At 33.2% G+C, this 15,288-nt stretch overlaps 1 protein-coding gene across 3 annotated transcripts in view; it reads right to left on the reverse strand.

Annotated features, from left to right (window-relative positions):
* Positions 1-2,776: 2,776 nt before the first annotated feature.
* Positions 2,777-15,288, reverse strand: part of LOC113514856 (esterase E4-like) — a 39,978-nt gene continuing 27,466 nt past the window's right edge. For 2 of the 3 annotated variants that reach the window (XM_052893167.1, XM_052893166.1), the window contains 3 exons: positions 8,433-8,580; positions 4,440-5,707; positions 2,777-3,845 (listed from right to left, as the gene is read on the reverse strand). In XM_052893167.1, the coding sequence (XP_052749127.1) occupies positions 3,158-3,845; positions 4,440-5,707; positions 8,433-8,580 (2,104 nt within the window). In that variant the 3' untranslated portion in view covers positions 2,777-3,157. Of the gene's footprint in view, positions 3,846-4,439; positions 5,708-8,432; positions 8,581-11,757; positions 11,854-15,288 lie in introns of those variants that run through there. The other variant, XM_052893168.1, reaches the window with a different exon arrangement.

A 15,288-nucleotide genomic window follows, 5' to 3' on the forward strand; every position in this document is an offset into this window, starting at 1 on the left:
CCTCTGACCGGCTCAGATAAATGTAAAGTTTTCTATAAATATTAAATAAGATATATATAAATGATACTACTGATTATATTGAATAAATTTATTTATTATTTACTCATAATTACAATTAAGTATATAAAAATACACATCCATTATTACTACGTGTTTAATAACATTAAAATAGGTTTATACATAAGATTATCACTATGTTCAAGTTGGCACAATATCTAATCAGCGTTTCTGCTTTTGCAGGAACCTTTAGCTGAATTAGCATCCTTTTTCTTTACCATAACACTGACTGATTTCTAATACTCTTCATATATAAATGTAAACTTTTTTTCTATATTTTATTTATTTATTTTTATGTTTTTATTATTTATAATCTAAGTATATGTAAGTGTAATGGTTTTATTGAAATAAATTTTTATTCATACATTCATAATGATTTGATACGATTTGAAAATATGAGAAAATGTTAAAATGACTCATTAAATGTACAGCTTCAATATACATCATCGCGTGCTTCATCATCATCAGCTTCGATATACATATCATCATATCTTATCGTAAATATATAATGTAAATACTTTTAATGAACTCTGCTTACCGTTATTAGGGAAGTATAAAATGTAAAAATTCCTGATGTTAATAATTTAGATAAAAATGGCGGCTAGGGACAGTGCTAGACATAAATACTTTCTAATTCTATGTCTAGATATTTCATGAGATATAAATATAATACAAAATTTTATTGTTAAAAGTTTTGTATGTACACATTATATTTAATGTAACTAATTTACATATAATTAGATCAGTCATATATGAATCAGTCAGTTATGTCACGCTTACGCTCGCGTCCAGACCGCTCATGATTAAGGACCACGAATTGATCCCGAAACTAGTCGAGATTTCTCGATCTAATTACACGTAAGTTAAACCGACAGTTATTACATTAAAATATAATGTAATATAATAGCGATTTATAACTATACCCCGTAGTAAACTTTCATAAAATACTTCATATGAACTGATAGGTAGCATTACGAATCCCAATTTTGGGATCTCTTGCAAGTATTTTTTTTTTTACTGTAGACGAGTTACTTGTATCAATATCAGAAATATATTCTGTAATAATAATATTATAAATACATTTATGATACTAGAGTATATATAGATATTAGATATCCAGAATCGCTAGAACGACATTTTCTAAATCTATCTTTAAAAATCGATATATTAATTTTATAATATCATGAAAGTATCATGCCGTGTGGTTCCGGCATAAAATGGGCCCTTCCTTTCCCGTGGGTATCGTAAGAGGTGATTAAGGGAACTTAATGGTCGAGGAATGGGCAGCAGCGTCCCTCTTAAAACATCACCAAAGCCTTCATCAAAAACTGCAGTTGCTAATCCGCCCGCGAAACTGACGTTAAGTTAAATATATTTAAAAAAAAATCATACAAAAACGTCTACTGCGCAGGTTTTATTGTCTATGGTTATTATGACAAAAAATCTCCATACAGTATCTATGACACAAAATAAATACGTACTGTAAATTGATCAGTACACTTATATGCTTATACTTCCCATACCATAAAAAAGATAGTAGATTCTCGACATTAGTGGCTTATACATTTTTTTATTTTAAAAATAAACTGCATTGACCGAATTTAGTATCCGATGCGGAGTTCATAAACAGCGTTAAAAACATAAATATGGTAATCGAATTAAAACATAATTACACTCACTGCTAGACTAGTTGACACAGTATAATTAAACTATGATCATTAAAACAGGTGATAAGGTATCGTAGTTTTACTAGGTCGATCACAGTTTTAAAAATTAATAAAAATTACTTTAAACAACAATCACCCACTAGATGGAGTGTCGACCTCAAATGCATTGCAATGCATTGGTCGTTTTGACGATTTCGAGTCAATGCGATATTTCACTAAAGGAACGATAACAGGTAGCATCACTATCTTTAATTTTAAAACATTGGGGACGATTCTGAAGCGCCTTTTCTCTATATCTAAACATTTTTTTTATTTCTTTTATAACATTTTTTTTATACAATTTAGAATGGCAAACAAGCTGACGGCCCACCTGATGGAAAGTAGTAACCGTCGCCTATAGACATGAGCAGTACCATGGACATAACAGAGTATACTGTTTCGCCCATGATACCATGCGGAGGTATCATGGACGAAACAGTATAAGTTGTATAAAAAAAAAATATTATATCGCATATAAGACGATACTGTAACTAGTTAAGACGAGAGTATTCATCACGTAATTCTGAAGTACACCAATTTACAACCATCAAAGAGCAGAGGGAAAGGGATTGTTATGGGGAGGTTACTCTCCATTGCTATCAATGTACCCTATCAGGTCGACCTCCACGCGTTTCTCCCTGGAAACTATCGTGGTTCAGGCGAGGTTATCATTCCATTGTCATCCATAAAAAAATACCATTAAAGAGTGTTTTACTCTCCGCCGACCTCCCGCATTACACCAGGGTATATAGCTAGCAAAAGGTGCTAATAAGCCAATTAATAACAATTCTTTCCCTGGGAAAGGTAAAGGGTTTCTGTGCCAATGAAATATTGAACTATTTTATATATTATTCGGGCGAATCTCACGATGGGTATCCCTTTCTTAGGGAGAGAGATGGGACACTAGAGGTTTTATCTATCACTGAGAAAAGAGGAAAAAACTTACATAATTAAAAGACATCCTTTGATAAGCTATTAGATAAAGTGAAAAATAAAAAAAAAAAAACATAAAATAAGGTCTTTTAAATAAAATATATTTCATTGTGGATATGACAGATATATTGATATAAATTTTAGAAAATATCTAGAATAAATTTACGATTTGTGATCAGTAATACATATGGCAAGTGGCGACTTTGCCAGATAACTGCACTGGAATGATTAACTTAGATATTCTTATAAAATAAAAAAATAAAATAACTATAATAAAAAAAAAAATACATATAAACGAACTTTCGCAAATAAGGCACTGTCGAGTAATATTTCTATACATTTATATTTTACAATTTATTATAATCTTAAGTGATGAAAATAACAATTTTAATGGAATGTTCCGAATTGCACATAAATAAATAACTTAATATCTACCTATATCTAAAAACAAAATGGCCGTCTCACTTTTTCCCGCCCAAAGATTCAAAGAAGTTCACGAACTTATTGACACCTATGTTTTTAGGTAGATCATCCTCTGGTGGGTCGTTAGCTCGGATGACGTCTTTGGGTATTCCATTTGATTGCTGAACCATTTTAATTTCGTTTGATGGCCTGGGTTTTCTCACATCGCCATTGCTGTTACCATTGATTTGAACTTGATTTTCTACTACTTTAGGAGCTTCAATGTGTACTTCAACGGGTGCTTCAGTAGGTGTTTCAATTGGGGGTTCAGACACAATTTCTGGTTCTGGAATCGTCGCTGTCTCTACAACTATTTCTTGGATAAGGCCAGTGGCATTTTGGTCAACTATATTTATTTCCCTAGGCCCGTCGTCTACACTCACTGGAGTGGGTACTTCAGGGTCCGGTGCTTGGTCCTCTACTACTTCGCTAACTACATCGGGAACCACAGCTGGGACCTCAATTTCATTTTTCTCTGTTCGTTGTACTTCTTCGTTGTTTGTTTTTGGATGTTCCCAAATACGATAATATTTATTATAGAGACCATCCCAGAAGTCCATTTTTTCTTTATCAGGATTTGTGTCCAGCGATAATTCTGGACCTAAATTGAGGTAATAGAGGTTGTCCTTAGTTACTGGTCGCCAGGTTACAGTCAAATAATCATTCTCATCGTCAGGAGTTGGATTCCTGAAATATATATTAATATTGTATTTAATAAATTAATGTAAGTAATTAATTAATTAAGTTTCGTAAGAATATATTAAATTTTAATGTAATAACTACCGGTTTAACTTTACTTGTAATTAGCTCGAGAAAGCCCAACTAGATTCGGGACCCTTGATCCCTAATCGAGTTTGACTGGGCGTCTCGGCCCGCAGAGCGTTAACTATAGCCGTTTGCAGCAAGTTAAACCGATAGTTATTATTAAAACAAAGTGGTGTTATAAACAATATTTTGAAATAAATGTTTAAAAAGGAAATTGCTCAAAAGATAACCAACTATATCATTATTTATTTAAAAAATAGTAGATTTTTTATGACGCGCCTGAGTAAGTGGTAATAATATGATATCATTACCTTTATATAATATTTTTTGTTGCGTTTTAGTACATATTATATCATGTAACTTTGCCCGCGTAAAATATGATAAACAGAATCCTGTATTAATCAAGGTCTAAGGCCCAAGCCTATTTTTGTTACGACGGCCTATTGAGCCGTCGAAACAAAAATAGTCAATTAAAATCCATATTCTTCTACTGAGACTATTAAATTTAGCACTTACCCAGATTTAGCAAAGTTTGTCCATAACCTTAACATTCTTTCCCTCATTTTGACGTCTTGAGGAGTCGGCTCCACTTCATTTTGGAGGTCGTTCTTAAATAAATAGCCCAGCTCGTCCGTATGTGCGGCGCGCTTTATTGCCAATGGCGATGTTACCTTTCTAGAATTGTTCAATTCTCCGACATAATCAAACTTGTAATAGTAAATTGGCTTATTTGTAGCGTTCACTAAATACTGTACATATCTATGCGTGTCTATATTGACTAGTTTATCTGATAATAATTCAAAATATTCATTCAAACTCTCCAATCCAATTTCTTTATCTTTGAAATACAATCTTTTTATTTCCTCGGCAATTTCGACTGCTTCCTCTGTGTTCCTTTCGATATTCAAGTCTTCAGGTATAAATACTTGCAAATCTTCACCTATATGTTCATAAGTAAACTCTAATGCTGTACTACCGATCATTATAGGAACTTGAGCAACCCTGCCAGATGTTAGAATATCAATAAATGCTTCTGTTAAAAAAGCTTCGGTATCCGGGAACTCTTTTTCTATAACTGCAGCGAAAACATTGCCACCTTTTTCATAAAACAATTCAAGCGGAGCCAATTTTCTGCCAGCTTCAGTAATATCCTTAACTGAAGAAGCCGATAAAAAGTCTAATATTTCATCAACACTTTCTGCCTCAGATCCCAGGAGTTGCGCTAGATTTCTAGCATTTTCTATAGGGTTTTTTTGATAACCCCAACTGTTGAGGGCGGTGCCCGACTGAATTATCGCTTTGTTTATCAAATTTTTAGTTAAAGGACTAGCAGTTAACAACGAAGTAGCTACACCACCGCAACTTTCGCCAAATAGTGTCAGATTCCCGGGATTACCTCCGAAATGTTGGATATTATCCTTAACCCATCGGATGGCTTGGACCATGTCTTTAAAGCCTGCGTTTCCGGGAACTTCGGGTGTGTTCAGGCATAGGAAACCTAATGGTCCACATCTATAGTTTATTGTAACTACCACGACATCTTTCTCGACTAGAAAATCACCACCATACTGACTGGAATTTCCTGAGCCAAATTTAAAACCACCTCCGTGTATGAACAGCATCACTGGGAGGAATGCACCATCTAAGTTGGTAGTGTACACGTTTAAAAAGAGGCAGTTTTCGTCACCTACATATTCTTTTGTAAAAGGATCTATTTGTGCACTGATATTGCCTTCAGTGGTGGCATCGCGGACACCCTCCCAAGGTTCCAAAGGTTGTGGGTCCTGAAAAATTAAAAATATTTTATTTCATTACGGATTCAGTTAAAAATAAATAATACGGTTTTCTGGGTATCTATACGAGTATTTAGGAGTCGGTTTATTTCAGATTGCATCGCTTAAGTATACTCTTTGGATTCTATGTATTTCTAAATATGTAATTTTTTCCAAGATTTGGTTCAGTCTTTCAGTTGGCAAAATATAACAAACGTCCAGCATGTTTTGTACTATTACCAGGTTATTCTATTACCCGTATCTAAGGGTCACAGGGTGTCTAAGAGTTTAAAGTTTTGTTGCGACTACTTAGGGTAAAAATTATCAAAATTCAATAGAACATTTCATATCAAGGTCATTGAAAGTTCTACTTATGTATTACTAATTTATAAGTTCCATTAAGATAATGTTTAATACTGCTGAAATGATTTATTCAACATAGGCGTAATTTTTTTCAATAGAATTGATAAATAAGTAAAAATAAGTAACATAATATAAGTAGAATTTTCAATGACTTTCAGGACCTTGATTAATATTTGTGTGCGAAGTATTTATTGAAAAGAATCAACCCAAACACAGTGGTGTTTGAACTATACTGAGTTTGGGGGTTGTATTATTATTTATTTACAAATAAATAAATGATGTTCCCCTGTCTTCCAGTTAGACCATCAGACCAGCCAAGAATATCTCATTGCGGACAGATAAACAGACATACAAATATACGACAGAGGCAAGTTACATTCTTGTAAATTACCTATCTCACTTTAAGAAAACATAGAAAAACCAATATTATACTTAGTTGAAAATAAAACTTAAGAGTTATGACGCGATGTTATCTATAATCTTGGCAAATACTGATAACGTGGCATGAATACTTCAGGAGAGGAAGTTATATAACATAAATGATGAAACTAAAGACTGTTGCATAAAATTTAAACTATTTCTCTAAGAACTTATCACCTTTTTATCGCTCATCATCATAATTTTAGTCTTAAACTTTGCTGAACATCTCGCTCTCTCTTAATTCCAAAGAGTGGTTGTGCGTGGAAGAAAGTGCCTTGAAAAACGCACGGTGGAGGACCGCCACTCATGGTTGGGATGAAATTTCAGTTTATGGCAGGTTGTACGGTGGTGGAAATCAGCAGCAGGTATCAATCCAAACAACTCCTCAGAGCACTCCTTATGATAAATTCGATAGAAGATGCACAGAGACGCAACATCTCTACGCAGTTTCAGTGGATCGAGCTAAACTAAATCATTCTACAAATCTGTTATGACTATTACGCTGTTTTGTCGCTTTCTTGCAAATTAGGAATGTAGCGCAAAAGAAATAGACAAAACAGTTCAATAGCTAAAATAGGTTTGTGAGAAGTTTTCCGTTTTTATGAATAAGGGGGTTAGACTTCATATTATGAGATAGCAGCCTATCCTTTTCAACTGACGTCTAATTGGAGGAGATTGTCCACTCACCGATATTTTTTGTTACTGATAATTCTCCACTAATTCTGAACTGATTTTGAAATTCTTTTTAAATTAATAAACACTTATTTATTGTTAAAAAAAAAGTAAATTAATTTAATATTGCATAAATCTTTTAATCATTAAAAAATCTAAGCGTATAACACAAGGATAGAAAACTAACGAACGAGGAAGTCCTAAAAAGAGTGAACGAGAAGAGAACATTGGTTGAAATAATAGAAAATAGAAGAGGCAAAATGCTGGGCCACGAAATACGACATAACGATTTTTTTAAGAGCATAGTAGAAGGAAAGATAGAGGGCAAAAGAGGAACAGGAAGACCGAGGAATAACTACATGGGACAGATAAAGGAAACACTAGACGTCATGTCGTATAGGGAGATAAAGGATATGGCCTGGGATAGAGCTGGCTGGAGGAAGATGCATGAATTAGTTGCACCGACAAGAGGAAACTCTTAAATGAAAAAAGAACATAAGCCGGGAAGCGACTTTGATTTATACTATGTTAAAATTTGCCGAAGCCAATCTATTATTTCCTGTTCCCGAAGGAGTTTCGGGATATTCCTTGTATGTGCTCGTTTAGCATGAATAAATGATTTTTTTTATTTTGTTAATTTATATAGATACTTCATCGTCAATATATATTGTGTAATAGTACAGAATTTCACGGTTTTACTACTGGAGTATATCATAGGCTTCAAATTGTCAGTCTTAGTCAGTCAAGTGAACACTTCAGTTTCAGCACGTTACAGGCTATGTAAATTTATGTAGAAAATTAATCATATTTAGGCTTCATGTATAATAAACAAACATCAATGTAGATAAGTTCGGTGGAATGTATGTTTGTTTTGTCGGTGCAGAAATAGTATTCTTATCTTAAATTAATATTTTTGTATCTTTGCACGTGACAGACGTCAGGTAATATAAAGTTTTAAAGTTAGCACATCGTGATGAATACACCTGGCATTCAGCACGATGGTTTCCAATGGGGACCACGTGGAGGTCAACCTGACAGCATATATTGCTAGCAATGGGACTGGTAGTCCGCATTGCTAACAATGCCTTCCCCTATTGTTAGCAATATGGCTACTAATCCCCATTATTAAAAATACCCCTCCACTAAACTACATGACTAACAATCCCTTCCCCCTTCCTGTCAGGTCGACCTGAAAACCAACGTGATTATTTCCTGATGAACTGACATCAGTCGGCCCATCATTTCTAGAATTAACTGAAAGCTCTGTTATCTGTATGCTTACCTTAAATCTAAGGGAGCCTAGTGGCGGCTTCGCGTATGGTATACCCTGGAAACTGTAGTACCACTTCCCTGAGGGACTTGTCACCACACGACCTTGGAGCTCGCCGTGCTCCACTCTCACTGTCGGTGCCTCCGTCATTTTCCCGCCGCTTGGAACAAAAACACAAGTCAGATTACGATGATGGATTGATTCATGAAGGGGTTATTGACCCGGCTTTGAACATAAGATTGGCATCATATTAATATTTATAAAATAAATGGAAAAATTTGTTAAGACGATCTGAACTTCTGTTACTCAATCATGCATAAATGGTTGAATTAATTTGTATATAATTTCGTATACAAATTGAGCACAATTCTAGATTGAATTTAGGATATAATCTATTCCCATTATCTATAAAAACTAAAAGGTTCTACTAACCTAATTTATCTACTTATTTTAATAAAGTGTTTTTTTTTTTTTACTTTGATAAAATATTTTTTGCCACCACGAAGGTTGCAATCAAGCATACAGCCCGTCTGATAATAAACGGTCACTGTAGCCTATAGACGCCTGCGATACTAGGAGTGTCACGTGCGCAATGCCGACTTTGAAAAAATCTTAATATACCCTTAAAAATCTGATTGAGAATTAAGCGCAAAAGACATAGACAAAATATTTTAATAGTAAAAAAAAAAAAAATAGTTTATGAAAGACTTGACGTTTTTAGGAATAAGCGGGTATCTGTGCATCATAGTTGATTAAATAACGACATTGCAAACATTTGAATTTATAATATTAGTAGATAGTATTAGACATAATAAATTATAAAACGCAAATCGTTATAGAAATATTATTAAAATATGAAAATTATATTTAAATTATTATTTATTCTATTGAATATATTTAGAAATTAACAACGTAATATTATACTTACTAATGTTATAAATGTGAAAGTGAGTTTATTTATTTATTTATTTCTTATTGCATTCCATAATATAATTTGTAGATAACATTTCAATTATGGACCCTGTTGGGCACAGCAAGTACGAGAGAGGAGGACAACACTGTTTTCACTTTAGAAATAGTCTAAGGATCTGTTACAATATTATCCAGTTATTGAAATTGTATCACGATAAGTACGTATTCTCTTATTATTATTATTCATTATTTAAGTATTGTTGTGTCTATCTATTCATAGAGTTTGTTAGCTCTTAGCGTATTACTGGCTGAAGCGATCGTCACGAAATTCTAAATTTAAATATTCAGAATCTAATAAGTTCACAGAGTTCATAACAAAGTACGGTAATGCTACAATTAACTGTCAGTTTTTAAAAACAATTGAAAAATTTTCAATATTTTTTTTATAACACTGAGGTGGCAAACAAGCATACGGCCCAACTGATGGTAAGCGGTTACCATAGCTTATAAACGCCTGCAATACCAGGGGTATTACGCGCGTGTTGCCGACCCTGAAGAAACCTAACCCCCTTTTTGAAGAACCCCGTGCTGTGCGTGCAGTTAGGCTTTGAAGATGTTTTAGGAGGGACGCTGCTGCCCATCCCTAGTCCTCCCTCAGTCGTCTCTTACGACACTCACGGTAAAGGCTTATTCTATGCGGGGATTTAGATTAGGCTCGATAACTATTTACTTGCAATTAATATTACACCGGATTTAATTCCAAATATCTGTCTGTGTAACCTAATTATACTATGATAATACGATACTATCGATTCGATAGTTATATTAGAAGCAAAATTATGCGATTTTATCAACAAATATAATCGTTATCAACAATTGATAGAAATATTTTGACGCACTTTCATTTTCTTTCCTTTACGCCTTGATTTAAGCAACAATTTTATGAATGGATTACAATCTTTAATATCTAACCGATAAGTATACATGTCTTATATAAAATTAGTGAATAACTCTCGACTGACTAATGCTGGTGTATCAGAAAATACAAATTAATTCGAATGACTAAACTAAACACTTATATATATATATATATATATATATATATATATATATATATATATATATATATATATATATATATATATATATATATATATATATATATATATATATATGGTATATATAAAAAATTTAACAAAAAAACAGTTACAATTTTTTTATTTTCTGAACTGAAAATGGAATAGCAGCCCCGTATCTACCATTGGTATACGCTAGCGAGGCTACTAGTGAATGATAATAGGTGAGGATGAAAATGCAAAAAAAAAAAACACAATAAGAAATTACCAATGGCCTATCATCGACAGGTCTTAAGGGACTTTCATTAATTTCCCATGAATGGGAGGAAATTTGATTTTTTGCATTATAATTATTTAAGTCAACTTTACTCACTTGTTTGGGCAATTGTCAGGATCGTTACAGACGATAAAAGAAACTGTTCCTTTTGAGATTTCCTAAAAATACTAGAATACTCTTTTTCATCCAGAAAAATACAGAATATTGTAAGAGGTGGCATTAATTTATTAACCTGAATTCTGAACCGATTTTAATAATTTTTTGCGCAATCGATAAAGTTTACTCCCGTGATGACCAAAATTGTCTTTTAATTTGAAAAGGAAAATTGGCTCAATGCAGAAAACTAGCTTAAAACTTATGCCTGTTATAACTAATAACTAGATTCTGTTTATTTGCAGACAGACACAATTACGCGTTCTAAATTAAAATATTTTTAACGTAATGTTCTAAATTCAAAAGTTAAAAAAAAAATTATAATAGTTCATCGGTGTTTGGTCCGAATTTATTTTTGCGCCGCAAAATCATTCTTAATATACTTAATTAAATACTAGGAGCTTAGCGTGTAAAGAGAATTAAACATATTTATCACAGACATAGATTAAATAGCATAGATTACAAATCTCCGGAATCCTGGTTATTTGCCATTATAGTTTTATTTGCATTTATATAATCTTCATAGTCCACTAGCCTGTTTACCATAAACCACCAGAGTTTACCAGTGGGAAACTTTGTACAAAAGTCGATTGCTTGGGTACCTCTGTCCCATTCGTGTTTCAACCGTGAAGCAGTTGTGTTTGCATGGCTGTGTTTCGGTTTGAAGAGTGAAATATGGCATTGAATTTACAGGGTACAGAGGAATAACACCTGAGTCCTCAGGAATGGCAACGCATGGGGGGTATCATGAGCGAAACGGTATACTCTGTTATGTCCATGGTACTGCTCATGTCTATAGGCGACGGTTACCACTATCCATCAGGTGGGCCGTCAGCTTGTTTGCCATTCTAAGTTGTATAAAAAAAAACAATTGTTTGTTGTAAAAAAATAATAATTTGAAAATAAAAAAAAAACTTACACTTTGATAATAATGTCACACAGACAACTGTTACTCGTATAAAATTACAATGTACACTAAAAATACGAGAGTGATACAATCGTTTGTGATAGCACTGATAAGATAACATGTTGGATTAGTACAGACAGCAATATATGTATTATTATAATTATTATGCAATTTAAATAACGCCCCGCCGGTGTATACCGATAGCGCGGGTGGGTTAACCATTCCATTATCACCCATAAAAATAACCCTGATAGGAAAAAGCCTATGTTGAGCAGTGGACAGTTAAAGGCTGATGTGATATGGTGATGAACGTGTAACCAGGAAGGTGAATAACCACTTTACTACTAGCTACAATATCGTTAATCTATACATATAAAATAGTTTATCATGACCGACTGTCAGCGCACAACCAAAACTTAATAAGTCTAAAAAGCTGAAATTTAGAACATACATTTTTCAATTCGATTGTATTTTTTTTTTTTTTTTTAGTTTATTACCATAACTACGTCAGTTATAAAACCGATTTGAAAAATTCTTTTTGTATCTTACGAGTAAAAGATATACTTACAGATTGGTCCCACAGAAATTTTCTCAAAATTTCAATAATTTACTTTTTTAATCAAATTAACTGGTTGTTCTACAATTGAAATCGGTTTTTTTTTTTTGGATTACAATGTTAATATTATATCGTTAAAAATCTTCTATAAGTTTTGTTTTATACAACTTAGAATGGTAAACAAGCTGACGGCCCACCTGATGGAAAGTGATAACCGTCGCCTATAGACATGAGCAGTACCATGGACATAACAGAGTATACTGTTTCGCCCATGATACCCCCATGCGTTGCCATTCCTGAGGACTCAGGTGTTATTCCTCTGTACCCTGTAAATTATAGTTATAGTAACTTTTTAACTTAAAAATGTTCTATAAGTTATAGTAACTTATAGAAGATTTTTAAAATTTTCGATTTAACAAAGAATCAGGGTGGTAGCCATTACAACACATCGCGTGCAAAGTCGCAGGCAACAGTTAGTTATGTAATCATTGCTGGACGATTAAAAACAAGAGAACATCTCTCGCCAGGGGGAAAGGGATTGTTAGTAATGGAGACTGAGAATCCCATTGCTAGCAATATACCCAACCAGGTCGACCTCCTCGCGGTTCCCCCTAGAAACTATCATGGATAATTCCTGATGAATTCATCATAATTCATTCAAGCTAACTGGTCTGTTTTCATTCTCATCTATCACCCTTCACTGGTGCTCCGCCAGCGTATCCCGTTAGCGCAGGCGGGGTTACCATTCCATTTTCACCCATCAAAAACATCTCTCGCCTCATACGACAACCTTTTTATCGGCTTCTCTAAAAGTAAATTCAAGCAAGCAGTATGTCAAGAACGGTCATTAACATGCATTTACATTCCACTATTAACATGCATATACATTCTACAATAAATCTATGTGTCAAGTGTATGGACTTTCTAATAATTGTGCATAATATCTCATAAATAAATAAATTGGACGCTGTGAAAGGTGATACAAAAATAATATATATTTTACATAATTCGTTATTGTAATTTAATTAAATAAATATAGGACAATTAATCTCGTGCTCACGTCACAGTCACTCACGATAAAGGGTCACGAATTGATTTCTAAACTAATCGAGCTTTTTTCGATCTAATTACACGTAAGTTAAACCGGTAGTTATTAAATTAAACAAATTATACATATATATATATATATATATATATATATATATATATATATATATATATATATATATATATATATATATATATATATATATATATATATACATACATATCTGTCACGCCTGTCTCCCATTAGGGTAGGCAGAAACAATGGAACGCCAAATGCTTCGATTCAAACATAGATAGATATATACTCTTTATTGTTTCCTCCAAACGATAATAAAAGTAATAAACTTATTATTGTTACTATTCTTATTTCTAAAACAAAATTCACATCTGCACATATAAAGAGGTGGGATAACAAACCCGGATAGTCGGTGTTCAAGACCCCAGGGAGAGAAACCGGCGTACTGTTCGGGCATTACCTAAGAGCAATACTTTCTGCATCTTTCCCAACAGTAAACTGCCTCGAAATCGCAAACCACTTGACTTGTTTCAGACTTTATTGTTATTATTATTTTTATAAATTTCAATAAATAAAATAATTACATTCTTTAGTCGTGGTGTGGGATATTGATTTAAGAATAGAATGTATTCTTTTTCCATGGTGCTGTTTATGTCCACACGTGACAGTTACCACTATCAATCACGTGCAATGTCACCTTGTTTACCATTTATTTATTTATTCATTAATACATATGTATATGTTTACATGGCAGACCAAATACTATAAGCATTCTCTGCCAGTCAACCTTAGGAAGTGCTAGTGTCATTCTATGAACCTATCATAAAAAAATATATTTGTATTTTTTGTAATGATATTGCACGATTACATCGCCAATTTTGATTTGATTTTGGTATGTTTATCAGAAAACCTCTTTTTTTCAAAGTTGGTTAATAATAATAATATGGCAATAGTAAATTTCATGCTGACTGTACCCACAGGTTTCAACATAAGATGGATGCCCGTAGCACGCACGTATGTGTTTAGATAAATTATACTATCGTTGACTAATAGAGAAATCTATTTTTAGGGTTCCGTAGAAATATTAGAACTCGTTTACATTCATATTATGTATATTTTTTTAATATATAAAAATCCCACATCACTATATTTGTTTATGCTAATTTCCGAAGCCGCCAAACCGATTTTAATACAATTACATATATATTATTGTTTGCTCAGACTTGACAGATACACAGAGCACCTACATGGCTACCAAGGAGGTAACTAATAAAAGGTTTTATTTAAATTTCAACATGGCTAACAAATAGAAAGCTGTTTATTGAAAAAAAAAAAAAACAAAGGAACATTATGGCGCGTGAAAAATTATTATTGTTCGTTATTCGTCATTGAACTTAAAAAATAAAATTGTGTTTTTGATTTCCGCGCATTGTTTGAGAAAAGTACTATACAAGCCTTGGCCACAGCTAGGCATCGATGGACTCACGTATGCGTGCCTCGACTACGCCTCGGCCCACATTTGTACGTTCGTCCATCAATGCCTCAGTTGCTGGCCGCTGCAGTAATGTACTATTTTTAGATATATTTGATATATTTATATTACAATGTTTTATTTAGATTATACCGAAAGAAATGATGACCTTTTTCCCGCCATCAATGTCCAGAGAAACCCAATATATAGATATCGGATCGGTATCCATATTACTCATGCCTATTCTATACTAGTAAGAATAAATGGATCCGGTAGAGAGCGGTAGGGGGCAAAAGGGGATACAAATATTTACCGGATAAATTATAAATGTGAAAGTGAATTTGACTCTTTAATATAAAACGGTTTTTTTTCAATGAAATTATAGCTAGTAGCTTATCAGTAGTATTCTAAGTATACGCCATATATTGAATTGTTCAAGTATGGCGTATGCTT

Source organism: Galleria mellonella, unplaced genomic scaffold (assembly GCF_026898425.1).
Source record: "Galleria mellonella isolate WM207_F2 unplaced genomic scaffold, CSIRO_AGI_GalMel_v1 utg172, whole genome shotgun sequence".
NCBI lineage: Eukaryota > Metazoa > Arthropoda > Insecta > Lepidoptera > Pyralidae > Galleria > Galleria mellonella.